This window comes from Petaurus breviceps, unplaced genomic scaffold, assembly GCF_028583685.1.
Source record: "Petaurus breviceps papuanus isolate PSGF00001 unplaced genomic scaffold, PetGlider_PUasm1.0 90779, whole genome shotgun sequence".
In the NCBI taxonomy this organism is placed as follows: domain Eukaryota; kingdom Metazoa; phylum Chordata; class Mammalia; order Diprotodontia; family Petauridae; genus Petaurus; species Petaurus breviceps.
In genome coordinates this window covers 10,203,807-10,217,927 of record NW_027187344.1, presented here as the reverse complement: position 1 = coordinate 10,217,927, position 14,121 = coordinate 10,203,807, and the positions used below count along the sequence as shown (strand labels likewise).

The window sequence follows — 14,121 nt, the reverse complement described above, 5'->3', positions numbered from 1 at the left end:
GGTTTTGACAATTTCAGAGCATGACAAAATTAGCTCCTTGCATGGCTTTTTGGTTATAGAGGGCCAGCCTCCAAGTCAGGAAAACCTGGTTCATGTCACACTTCTTGGTACCTATACCACCTGACTCTGGACAAGGCCTCTACCTTCTCAATGGCCCAGGTATCTTTATAAAACTATAAATTACAGAATAGGTGCTTATCTGCATTAATAGAGATAGTTTCCTCACCAGAATCTCCCTATACAAATGAAATCTCTATATGTAAATACACATATACACATATGCATGTGGGTATGTATAGTCAACTAGTTATGTCCAACTCTTTGTGACCCCATTTGGGGTTTTCTTAGCAAAGATACTGGAGTGGTTTGCCATTTCCTTCTCCAACTCATTTTGCAGATGAGGAAACTGAGGCAAACAGGATTAAGTGACTTGCCCAGGGTCACACAGCTCATAAGTGAATGAAGCCACATTTGAACTCAGGTCTTCCTGACTCCAAACCCAGTGCTGTATCCACTATTCCCCCTAGCTGCCCCACAGAAGTATATTTACAGGTTTGCATACACATACATGTATATATACTTATATATGTATGTGTGGATAATATGTGTGCATGTATACATATTTACTTTCAATTTTTTTTTTTAAGCAATTGGGGTTAAGTAACTTGCTCAAGGTTACATGGCCAGTTATTTTTGTGTGGGTGCCAAGTATCTGAGCCCAGAAGCCATACCAGGTCTCCAGACGCTCTTACTCACTGTGCCACCTGTCTGCCCCTAAAGTTTTTTTTGTTGTTTTTTGCTTTTTGGAGGGCAACTGGGGTTAAGTAATTTGCCCAAGGTTACACAGCTAGTTTTTTTGTGTGGGTGTTAAGTGTCTGAGGCGGGAAGGGAACTCGGGTCCTCCTGACTTCAGGGCCAGCGCTTTACTCACTGCGCCATCTAGCTGCCCCTTATTTCCAATTTCAAGATGGGTTTTGGTCATTGGAAATTTAATGAGACAATATACACAAAAACTGGAGTAACTCATTTCCAAAGTTATTGAATGGATCATAAGATTTAGACCTGGCAAAAATCTGATAAACTACCTAGTCCAACCCCTTCCTTTCAAAAATGAGGAAACTGCAGTGGTAATATAGGTGACTCATCTAAGGTTATAGAGTCAAATAGCAGGGCAGAAGTCTCAAGCCTGGCACTATGTGTGACCTTTCTCCAGTGCTATTCCCCCTGTACCATACACACTACTATCTCTGTAGCCTTGAGTAAAGCAACCACCTACGGGAGCCTCAGGTTGCCAAGGAGGGGAGCTGGATTCAGTGACTATAGTCTAGAGGACATATGAGAGGCTAGGAGGAGTTTGCAGCTTTCTTAAAGGGCCAATCCAATTCTTGTGCAGTATGTAGAGAAGGGGATTATGATCTGAGGGGGGAAGAACAGAGAAGTGGTTCTGCACTACCAGGAGCCTGGAAGGGAAAGCACACTTACCATGTGGTGCAAGGGCCTGGCCAGTTTCACCTCCAATCTCCTTCCCAGCTGACTCAGCACCATCAGCACTGAGGGGCTCTTGAGCATGGCTTTCCCAAAGACCACAGATATGGACATCTTCCTCCAAAGGCAGAAGAGAAGAAGGTGGGTAAAACTGGGCTTCATCTGGATCAAGAGTTCTTAACTTGGGATCCATGGAGCCTTTCAAGGGGTCTGGGAATTTTTTTTTAAATTTTCATAACTGTATTTCAACATAGGTTTCCCTTATAATACTATATTTTATTTTATGTGTTTAAAAACAATATTCTGGGGAGGGCTCCATAGATCCTCTGGTCCATGGCTAAAAGGGTCCATGACACAAATGTTAAGAATCCTGTATCTAGAGGTTCCAGATTAAGAAGGATTTGGGATTGGATGCCCTATGCTATGTTGGGAATATGTGGCATACAGATTGACCCATAGCTGGGGACTAGATTCACTTGACCCTGCCTTTCAAAAGGCTACAAGAGCCTTTTCCCTCTCATGTGCTCACTCTGGAAGGAAGGCCTTAGAAATTACTCTACCTATTTTATAGATGGGAAAAGCAAGGGTGTAACTGCTCAGGACAGGCAGCCTAAGGTTCAATTTTTAGGATCCATATAATCAGGGCTGTGTGGGAGCCTGCTCTTACTGGAAAGTCAACTATTTAATTTTCAGTGTAAGTCTTTATACCTTGGAAAGTGCAAGGATACAAATCAGAGCTTGGTTTACTATTTTGTTGATTGTTGACTCTAGACTTAAGAAAATGATAGAGAAAACATTAATGCAGATTCAACTTTAGAATGAATAACATACACATATATACATATACTTACACACACACATACATACACACATTTAGGAAGTGAGAGGGTGGCAAGCTTCAAGAAGACATAGAGTGTAACACTAATGACAGGAGACTTCAATATCCCTCCATCAGTTTTGGATAAGTCTAACAGAAAGATAAACAAAAAAAATAAAGGGAAAATAACTTCTAGAGAAAGAGTTGAAAGTTTTATGTCATTTTCCAAATGAAACAGCAAAAAAATAAACATATTTTACAAAAAATGACCATGCAGCACAAAGATGTTGCAATAAAAATAGTCATTGGCTCAGAAACCACAAACAAAAAATACAGACCCAAATGGAGTCTTAACAATGAAATCTTAAATTAATGAGTGGGTCAAAGAACAATCACAGAAGCAATTAATTACTATGTAAAAGAAAATGATAATAATGAAACAACATGCCAAAATTTCTGGGATATAGCTCAAGGAGTCCTCAAGGGGGAAAATCATATCTTTATAATCATATGTCAACAAAATAGGAAAAGAGAATTAATTAACTGAATATGCACTTAAAAATTAGAAAACCAACAAATAAACCTAAAATAAGCACAAAAGATATTAAAAATCAGAGGTGAAATAAATTGAATACAAAAAAACACAGAAATGATAAAGCTAAAAGCTGATTCTTTAAGAAGACTAATAAAATTGATAAACCTTTGATCCGAATAAAAAGAAAGCAGAAAATCAAAATTAGTAAAACTGCAAATGAGCAAGGTGAGATCACAGCAAAATCAGAAGGAAAAAAAGAATAATCAGAACAAATTCTGCACAATCATATGCTAACAAACCTGAGAACACAAAAGAAATAGAGGAAAATCTTCAAAGGCATAAAATAATCAAATTATCAGAAGACCAGGTAGAGATCTCAAATGACCCAGTCTCAGAAAAGGAGATATAGTTCAGAGGATCTGTAAAGAATATACCTAAGAAAACCACTCTTGGTCCTGATGGATTCACAGGAGAATTCTATCAAACTTTTAAAAAACAGTACCTACACTTCACAAAATATTCTCAAAAATTGAAAAAGAAAGAACTCTACCAGAACCCTTTTCTGAGACAAACATGGTCCTAGTACTTAAACTGGGGAAAGACAATACATGGGAAGAAAACTAAAGGTCAATATTGCTAATGAATACTGACTCAAAAATCTTAAACAAAATCCTATCAAACCGATTAAAAACCTTATATGAAAAGAAGTTCTTTTGTATATATTTTGCATTAATCTATTTGTATACATTTGCATCTACCAAAGACAATGTAAACTCAGCTGAAGAACTTCTATTTTTCAATTTGCATCCCCAGCAAGTCAAGCATTGAGAAGTCACTAAATAGGGGTGGCCGGGTGGCCAGGTAGCACAGCGAGTAAGAGCTCCAGTGTTGGGATGACCTGGGGATCAAATCTGGGCTCAGATACTTAGCACCACACCCCGAAATAACTGGCCATGTAACCTTGAGCAAGTTACTTAACCCCAATTGCTTTAAAAAAAAAAAAGAGAGGTCACTAAATAAATGAAAAGCTGACAGTTATTGTCTCCCTCTGAGCCTTCCTTCTTCAGGCTAAAACTCCTCATCTCCTTTAATCCTTCCTGTGACATGGCTCCTATACCTCTAACTCGGGCACCATGTCCCTTTAAAATTTCTCCCCTTGAATAGAACACAATCTCCAGCTGTGGTCTGACCAGAGCTGGGGATGCTGAGATCAGAATTTCCTTCATGCTGGATGTTATGCTTCTATTGGTCACTTTTGGCTCTTTTGGTGGCTACCTCCAACACAGACCTTGTGATCCTGGGCTTTAGCCCTTGCTGTTCTAGGAAATTCCCCAAAATTCAAAACTGCTGACCTGCATTGGTGGAGGGAGTCTCCTTATTGGAGAGCTCCTAAAAACTTTAGAACCAGATTTTGCAGGTTTAATATTATACATCTTGAGGTCTTATCAAAGATTCCTTATTATAGGTAAACAAAAACCTCCAAGAAGAGTAAGAACCATGTTCAATTTATCTATTTATTTCTCCACAGTGATGAGGTACAGGCTCTGGGAACCCCCTTGAGCTCTCCTAGATATCTTCCCATAAGAGGCATTTGCCTGAGGCCATAAGCCTTTCATTATAGCTAGACCCAAATCTCTGTTACTAGCCTAGCCCTCCATTGTCCAGCTACTGTCCACTCTTGATCCTCCCAAAATATCTTCACCCAAATCTGTTACCCTCAAACTAGCCTAGCCCTCCACGGTCTGTCATCTCCAGGTAGCCTCCAGCTATTTCTCACACTTAATCTCTCATCACCAGAGTCTGACCTCATTTGACTCCTCCCCAAATTCCTCCTCTAGACCACCCCTAGAGCCATCCCGAAATCTTTCTGTATGTAAGATGCATCTCACCTCCATGAGGTGGCCGAGAATTATCTAGCTCAGATTTACTCTGTGTCAGATTATTTGGGCCTGCTTGTCCAATACAATACAGACACCTTAAGAGTCTACCCATTATGGCGAAACTTTAATAAACTTTGCTTTTCTTTGGCTGAGAGAAGACTTGAGTCAAATTCATTTGGCAGGACCCAGTTTGTTGCTATTTTGGGATCTCAAGCACCCCTAAACCTTAAACCTCAACACTTGGTCCAAGAAAAGAGAGGAGAAAATACAGCTTCCCTGTTTAATCAGTGAGTTGACTATTGCATATCTGACCAGATGAAAAAGAGGTGTGCATTGGTTTTGAGAAATTTTTTTTAAATACTTGTTGCAATAGAAGATTCCCTGGGGAAATGAGATGAGGAGGGATATATTTGGGGGGAATTGTGATATAAAAACAAAAAACATTTTAAAAAACTGACATGAAATAAAACAAGAGGTTCAAATTCAATGATCTCAATCCAGCTCCAAATCCTAAACTATGGTAGCTCCTGTAAATTCGGCAGGGTGTTGGGGGCAGGTGGCTAGGGGTAAGGTTAGAAAAAGCAGCTAACAGATCCACTTACTCTGAGTTTGGCTGTGTTCCAGAAGCACTGTCCTCTCCTGAGTGGCTCCGACCAGGAAGAAGAAGCTGCTAACCTGAATTCCTAATAGTAAACTGAAAGAATTACACAAGTCAGGAGGGTAAGCAGAGATCTTGAGGCCCAGTGGCAAAACCAGATTTCTCCACCCCCCCACCTCCAGAGTTCCAAGAACTAACTTGAAATTAAACACCAGGAAGAGTTTTCAGTCTTAACAAATCAATGAAAAGAGGAGGGGTAAAGGTGGAGAGAAGGACAAAGAAGGGGATGGTATCATGAACTGCCTACTGGATGTTTCAAATCAGATATCCCAGAGACATCTCAAACTTGGCATATCCAGAAGAGAATTCACTATCTTTCCCCTAAAGTTCACCCCTCTTTCAAACTTCCTTATTTTTGTCAAAGGACTGCAATTCTTCCAATGTATCAGATTCATAATCTCATTGTTATTTTTGAACTCCTCACTCCTTATAGCCAATCAGTTGCCAAGTCTTGCTTCTACCTCCACAATATTTCATCACAACCACTTCTCTTTATTCACCCAGCCAAAATCTCAGTTCAGATTCCCACCACCTCTTGTCTACCCTGTTACCTCCTAAAATGTCCTCCCCTCCCCCAAATCTCTCCTCTTCCTTCCCCCATCCAGAAATCAGGGATTGTCTTTGCCTTTCTTTGTGTCCATAGTGCCTGAAACATAGTGGGTAGTTAATAAATGCCCACTGACTTGACTTAGCTATCAAAGTGATTTTTCTTAAGTCTAGCTCTGACCTTGTCATTCCTCTTACTCAAAACCCCACAGTGTCTCCTTATTGTCCTGAGCACAAAATACAGACTCCTCTATTTGGCTGTTAATGTCCTTCACAAATGTGGCCCCAACAAATCTCTCTAAGTTCATTATATATTACTTCCCTTCCTACACTTTATGATCTAGCCAAACTGGTTTTCTCTTTGTTCCTCACACATCACTCTATCTCCCATCTTTGTTTGCCTTAGGATGGGGTATCCCCATGTCTGAAATGTCTTAGTTACTCTTTAGGGAAGTTAAAAACTCCCTACTATACTTAAAGAATTCTTCAAGACCCATCTTAAGTCTTACCTTCTATGCAAAGCCCTTTCTAATTTTCCCAAATGCCCTCCCTCCCAAACTATCCTGTATTTATTCTGCACATTACTTATATATGTAACTGGGTCAAGTCACTGACAATGCTGCTACTACCTCACTTTGAACCTTGACCGAAAAAGACAAAAAACAAAAGCTCAAGGAATTGCACTGACCTCTAGCCCAGCCTGTCCTGCTTCCAGCCCAGTTCCCACGGTCATCACTGAGGGGAATATTCTTTGTACAGAAGGGGCCTGCCTAAGCTACAGCTACCAACATCAACTACCAGTCAAGCTCTGCAGACAGGCAGGTAAGACCAAGACCTCCTGGTTTAGTAGTAGCAACCCTTCTCCCTCCTCCCCTGCCTGCTCAACTCCCAACCTGGCCCCCACAGCCTTCATCCAAGGGAGCAAATTTATGGAAAAGGTCCCACCACCCAACTGCTGATCAACCAACAATGTTGGAACAGGCAAGCCAACCTTGCTGAGGTAGCAAGGTCCTGGAAAGAGACCCTGGTAAAAGTGACAGGATCTGTCCATTGCCTCTTCCTGGCTATAACCTCTCTGCCCTCAATAGCCAACAGGTGTCAAAGTACCAGAAAAGAAAGTACTTGCCACCAAAATTCTTAGTACTTGTAAGTGGTTTAACATCAGATGTATAATTTTATCATTGGGAATGACATTAAGGAAGATGTGTGACCATCTGCTTTGGTGCTGCACCCTAAGGAACCCCATTTGACTTCTAGCTGTGACTTATCTGTGCTGTCTCCCCCTATTGAAACGTAAGCTTCTTGAGAGCAGAAAATGTCTTGCAATTTTCTATTTGTATTGTCAGCCCTTAATAGAGGCTTTGCACAGAGAAAGCACTTAATAAATGCTTATTCATTCATTCATTCTGTCTGATGGAGTGCTTGGGTGCCTGTGCTTGAAATTGTAAAATCACATCCAGTTCCAAAATCACATTTCTCCCTAGCTTCAAAACACTGTCTCATGCAGTTTCTCTCTAGCTCAAGGGCAGTAGGCCCTAACAAAATACTTATCTCTCTTCCTGTTATAATAACCAGCTGTACCTATGAGTCTTTCACTAGACTATAAGTAACTCCCTAGCCCATCATACACATCCTGAATCCCTCATTAGCTTGGGCTCCCAACACCCATCTTGTCAAACATGATATTGATGGGTTAGCAGACTGGGCACTTCTCAGTCAGCCCTGAACCACTAACTTATTTAGTGACATTTCAAGCCTAAAACCACACCTCCATGCAGTCTTGCTTTGGGCTATTTCCCAGTGAATTCTGGGCAATATGCCTGCTCAGTTGATATTAAAAGTGCATGTTCCTTTAAGAATTGATCACTCCTTAATTCCTCCCTAATCCCACCTTGACTCACCTCATTAGCATAATCGGCACAGATTCTACTAAAGATTATCCTATAAAAACTTTAGATCTATCTCTTTAAGTTTGAAGGTCCCCTAAGAACTCTTGCCCTCAGTAAAGTATAACAATAAACTTTTACCACCATGACTCAGAGAACTGAGATAACTGCCCACCAAGGTACTCTGGTTATTGGGGTTCCTGAAACACCTCCCCTCATCATTTCCATGTTATCTCCCCAGACAGAATGTAAGCTCCTTCATTGCCTATGAAGGATGTCTCCACCGCCCTTAACCACTCCTTCCTGATCTGACAATCTCCACTGGCTATCATCCTCTGTCTCTCCTATCCTTCTTGTCTGTACTCCTGGAAGAAATTCTTAGAAAAGGTGCTTCTACTTCCTCTCTTCTCAATCTCTTCTGAACCCTATAATGTGGGCTGTGAGCTCACCATTCACGTGAAACTACCTGCTCTAAAGTTACCAATGTACCTTTGGATAAAAAATAGATCTTTATGGACAGCTTCCATTTTTGCACTGCCTGGATTTCCCCCTGTATCCTTCCCCCTCCACCATGACCTCTTAATTAACAAATCTAATGACCTTTTCACAGTCTTCATCCTTGACTTCTCTTCAGCATTTGACCCTGTTGTTACTTTCTTCTCCTGAATATTCTCTCCCCCCTGAGTTTTCATTAACATTGCTTCCTTCTGGTTCTTCTGCTACCTATCTGACTGTTACTGCTCAGTTTCCTTTGCTGGATCTTCATCCAGGTCCTACGTGCTCAACATGGGTGTCTCCCAAAGCTCTGTCTTGGGCCTTGTATTAGCAATTACACTAGCACACAGGGTGGGTTGCTAGCACAGGTTCTTTATCTGCTTTTCTAAAAAAAAGACAACTTTTTTGTTTGTTTTTTGGTCTTTTTGGAGGGGGAAAGTAAGGCAATTGGGGTTAAATGACTTGCCCAAGGTCACACAGTTAGTAAGTGTTAAGTGTCTGAGGCCAAATTTGAATTCAGGTCCTTCTGACTCCAGGGCCAGTGCCATATTCACTGTGCCACCTAGCTGCCCCAAGAAAAGACAATTTTTAAAGGGGTCAACAATCTTACTTTAATTACATTCACTAGTTCAAGGGAAAGGTCAGCACCCTGAACATGGAGAAAAATTAGCACAAAGATTCAACAGACAGGATTCCTACTGTCTAAACAAAGTAATATAACCACCTATATACACCACCAGATTGGGAGAGTACAAACCTCTGCTGGGGGGTGGGGTTCTTAACAAACAGCTACTCAGAGTCCCAGCCAGGGAATCAAAAGGTCCTTCTCATGAGCAAGCCCCCAAAGCAAAATACCAACCTCCCAATATATATAGTTTACAACTTAGTAGGCTGAGAGCCAGAAGGCATCATAACTTACCTGGCTCATGGCCTCATTGACTAAGTACCAAGAGCTGTAAAAACCTTCCTAAGAGCAATCCTCCTTAGGCAAGTTCCTCCCCCAATGGACTCTGTGTGACTCAGGGTATATCGCAGCTGTGAAAGCAGCAAGACATTTGTCATTGAAATACATGTGTACCTTTAGACCTGGGAACACAGCTCCTTTTCCAAGGAAAAGGGGACACATGTGGTTACACAGGCCTATTAATGGACAGGGAAGATCTTCCTATTCCATTAACATTACAGGCCTTCTTCATCTCTTTCCCCTCCATACCAGGAGTTCTTAGCTGGGGGGCCCATTAACTTGTTTTGTTTTTTTTATTTTGATAACTGTATTTCAATATAATTGGTTTCCTTTGTAATTCTATGTATTTTATTTTATATATTTAAGAACATTATTCTGAGAAGGGGTCCACAGAGTTTCATCAGATTGCCAACTGGGCCCATGACACAAAAAAGGTTAATTCCCAACTATACTGTCTCGATTAGGGATTTCACCTATGGGTTCAATTATCATTCCTGCTAATGATTCCCAAATTTATATATCCAGCCTTATTCTGTCTCCTGAACCCTAGTCACCAATTTCCTTTTGGAGATTTTAAAACTAGATGTCTCAAACCCAACATGTCCAAAACAAAATTCATTATCTTTTATCTTAAAACTATCCCCTCTTTCCCACTTCTCTGTCATTGTCAAGGGTATCATCATCATTCCTATCACACAGGCTCATAACCTCCATGTTACCCTGGACTTATTATATTCAGACTCACCCCAGATATTCAAATCTTGTGAGTTTCTACCTTCACAGAATCACTCCTCTGTATCCCTTCTCTCCAGTCACACAGTTATTACCCCAATTCAGGCCTCATCACCTTTTGCCTGGACTGTTGAAGCAGCTTCCCATTTGGTCTCCTTCCCTCACATCTCTTCTCTCTCCAATCCATCCTCTCTTCCTGTGGTGATTCTTCTAAACTATAACATCAGATCACATCATTCCACTATTCAGTGAATCCTTGTGATGCTCTCCAACATCAAATAAAGGTCTTCCATTTGGCCATGCTGGTCTAGTTGCTGTTCCTCATGCATGACACTCTGTTTCCCATCTTGGTGTCTTTACACTGGTTGTCCATAACTGGAAGTTTCTTCTTCCTCACTTCTGAATCTCACATTTCCTATTTTCCTCCAAGACTCAGCTCAAGTTCCCCTCTTAACAGGAATCTTTTCCAATCATCTCATCTGATAGAGTCTTCTTCTCTGAGATTACCTTCCATCTACTCTGCATATATCTTCTTTAAAATTAAATTTATTTATTTAGTTTTAGTTTTTAACATTCACTTCCATAAGATTTAGAATTCCAAATTTTCTCTCCATTTCTCCTCTCACCCCACCCAAAGAAGCCATGTAATTTGATATAGTCTCTACATATACATTCATATTAAACCTGTTTTCACATTAGTCATGTTGTAAAGAAGAATTAGAACCAATGGGAGAAATCACGAGAAAGAAGAAACAAATGACAAAAAAGAGAGAACAAATAATATACTTCAATCTGCATTCAGACTCCATAGTTCTTTCTCTGGATGTGGACAGCATTTTCCATCATGAGTCTTTTGGAATTGTCTTAGATTTTTGCATTGCAAGATATAAGCCTATCAAAGTTAGTCATCACATAACATGGCTGTTACTGTGCATAATGTTCTCCTGGTTCTGCTCCCCTCACTCAGCATCAGTTCATGTAAGTGTTTCTAGGTTTTTCTGGAGTCTGCCTGTTCATCATTTCTTATAGCACAATAGTATTCCATTACATTCATATACCACAATTTGTTCAGCCATTCCCCACCTGATGAGTATCCCCTCAATTTCCAATTCTTTGCCACCACAAAAAGAGCTGCTATAAATATTTTTGCACATGTGGGCCCTTTTCCCATTTGTATGACCGCTTTGGGATACAGACCTAGAAGTGGCATTGCTGGGTCAAAGGGTATGCACAATTTTATGGCCTTTTAGGCATAGTTCCAAATTGCTCTACAGAATGGTTAGATCAGTTCACAACTCCACCAACAATACATTAGTGTTCCAAATTTCCCACATCTTCTCCAACATTTATCATTTTCTTGTTTGTCATGTTAGCCAATCTGATAGGTGTGACGTGCTGCCTCAGAGTTGTTTTGATTTGCATTTCTCTAATCAATAATGATTTAGAGCATTTTTTCACATGACTATAGATACCGTTAATTTCTTCATCTGCAAACTGCCTGTTCATATCCTTTGACCATTTATCAGTTGGGGAATAACTTGCATTCTTGTAAATTTGACTTGGTTCTCTATATATTTTAGAAATGAGGACTTTCCCCAATTGCCCTCCAAAAAAAAAAAAAGAAATGAGGATTTTATCAGAGATACTGGTTATAAAAATTCTTTCCACTACTCTACATATATCTTGTAGGCACCTAATTATTTACATTTTATCTGCCTCATTAGAGTGTGAGGTCCTTGAGGACAAATTGGTTTTGCCTTTCTTTGTATTATCCCCAGCATTTAGCACAGTTCTGAATACAAGATGACTGCTTAATTAATGATGTTGAAGATGGGAGTATGGTAGGAAGCAGATTAGTTATTTTCCCTGCAAAAACTCCACCAGACATTTCTAGAAAATGCACCAGACTGAATCCAGAAGGGAAAATCCAGGAAAAAGTCAGAGTGAGTCATTTGTCCAGCCCAGCTCAGGATAGGGGGATAGGGAGGTCCAAGGACACAGGGAACCAGATCTACCCACCTGAGGGATACTCCAGCACCTAGGAAGAGGTGTGCACAAGGACGTGCAGAGAGTCCAGGACCAGATGGAGCACTCCCAGGCCCATACTGGGGCACATTGATGGGGACAGGTATGAACTGGCTGTTTTGGTGTCTATGACCCAGCTCTGAGTCATAGACCCTGGGCGTACCAAAAAGGGGCCCTGCTTAGGGAAGTGTCCTTCCCTGATAGGGAGGCTGTGGGCTGTGTATAGATAAGGGGAGTTTAGAAGTCTGCAGCAGTGGTATGATTCAGACCAGGGTCTTCCTTCTAGCATCTAGTCCAGCCTGCAAAGGAATAACCAAGGCCAGAATTCCAGACCAGGAGAAACCTACAATTTTGTCACTCCACACCAACAGGGTTTTCTAGCTGCTTTATAGGGGCTGAGTGTAGCAGCAGTTAATTCTTAGACCCAAACCCAGGTGAGGAATTTGCAGAGCTCAGACATGGAGTGAGGGAAGGCATTTGTGTGGGAGGAGGTGAAGTGGCAATCAGATTTTGCCTTGGATCATATCACTTTGGGGGCACTGAATGTCCCTAGTCTGTCCCTGAGATCTTGGAAGAACACTCAATACCCCCAAGAAAGCAGCAACAGGACCAGTCCAGACCTTTCTACCAGAGGGGTGGTAAAGACCAGCCCTCACATCAAGTCTGAAGTCAAGAAATAGGTTGGAGGAATGAGCAAACAAAACAAAAAAGAATCCCACTATAAAGAGCTTCTATGATGTGAGGGAAGCTTAATACACAGACAAAGAAGAGGTTAATAACTAAAACATCTACAAGCAAAGCCCTAGAGAAAAATATAGCTTAAGAAAAAAAAAATCAGTTAGAATTCATGGAGGAGATAAAGCAAGAATTTTTTAAAAAGAGTTGAAAATGTTTTTGTTAATGGAATGAGAATACATAAGGAAAAAATAGAAAAGAAATGGCAGATATGGAAGAAAGAATTGGAGAAAATTGTTGTTGTTTGACCTTCATTCTTGAAGAAGACCATGACATCAGGAAGATGATGCCATGACTTGCAAGTGAATTGGATTTAAGTGAGCGAGGGCTGTTCGAGGTCACCAGCCTCACATTTTTTTTTTTTTGCTTTTTGGAGGGGGGAAAGTAGGGCAATTGGGGTTAATTGACTTGTCCAAGGTCACATGGCTAGTTTTGTGTTAAGTGTCTGAGGCTGGATTTGAACTCAGGTCCTCCTGACTCCAGGGCCAGTGCTCTATTCACTTCGCTACCTAGCCACCCTGTAGCCTCACTTTCACATGCAGAGCCATCTGGGTCCAGTGGCCAGATACAGATCAGGACAACTGGAGATGCCCCCTCCAATCAGGGTGGTAAGACCTTGCTGAATCACAGTGTGTTACCCCTGTATGGGGTGTCCCCTACAATGAACCCCTCCCCCACCTGCTCTTATGCTAGCAGGCCTCAGTGACCCAGAGAAGGACATCATGAGGTGGCTACATTTAAACTCTCTCAGAGCACTAGGGGTAACTATATTATGGAGGGATATACATCTCTCTCCTTCCCACTATGGCTGGCAAATGTGTTTCCATTTATACAAACAGAGCCACTCACAATGATGATACCTTAAATAACAGTTGGGCAGAAGATATGCAAAACCTTGCCCGAACAACAAACTTCCTGATCATTTGCTGAAGCAAATAGAAGCCAATGACTTCATTCAACAACAAGAAATATTTAAATAATGTCAAAAGATTGGGGGAAAAAACAGAAGAAAATGTAAGGTCTCTCATAACAACAACAACAAAACAACTGCCCTAGAAAAAATATGAAGGAGAAAAAAATATAAAAATCACTGGACCATCTGAATACCATATCTAAAATAGGGTCTAGACATTCTATTTCAAGAAATCTTAAAATAAAACTGCCTAGATCTGTTAGAACCAGGCAGCATAGTGGAAATAGAAAAAAATCTACCACTTATCTCCTAAAAGAAACCCCAAAATAAAAACTCCCAACCAACCCTAATCTAGAGATTTCAGGTAAAAAAAATGCTGTAAGCATCAGAAAGAAAGAGCAGCCAACACTGTAAAGTAGTGGAGAACTTGGAATACAATATTCCAGAATT

General features: G+C 40.8%; 2 protein-coding genes across 17 annotated transcripts in view; both read right to left on the bottom strand.

Moving 5' to 3' along the window:
• Positions 1-14,121, bottom strand: part of SPOUT1 (SPOUT domain containing methyltransferase 1) — a 151,934-nt gene that overhangs the window by 63,911 nt on the left and 73,902 nt on the right. The gene's annotated exons all lie outside the window — the stretch shown is intronic.
• Positions 1-14,121, bottom strand: part of LOC138147148 (kynurenine--oxoglutarate transaminase 1-like) — a 48,334-nt gene that overhangs the window by 9,006 nt on the left and 25,207 nt on the right. For 3 of the 16 annotated variants that reach the window (XM_069069438.1, XM_069069437.1, XM_069069443.1), the window contains 2 exons: positions 5,320-5,411; positions 1,483-1,603 (listed from right to left, as the gene is read on the bottom strand). In XM_069069438.1, the coding sequence (XP_068925539.1) occupies positions 1,483-1,599 (117 nt within the window). In that variant the 5' untranslated portion in view covers positions 1,600-1,603; positions 5,320-5,411. Of the gene's footprint in view, positions 1-1,482; positions 1,604-2,193; positions 2,258-2,356; positions 2,453-5,319; positions 5,412-12,017; positions 12,160-14,121 lie in introns of those variants that run through there. The other 13 variants (XM_069069449.1, XM_069069441.1, XM_069069451.1 and 10 more) reach the window with 11 other exon arrangements.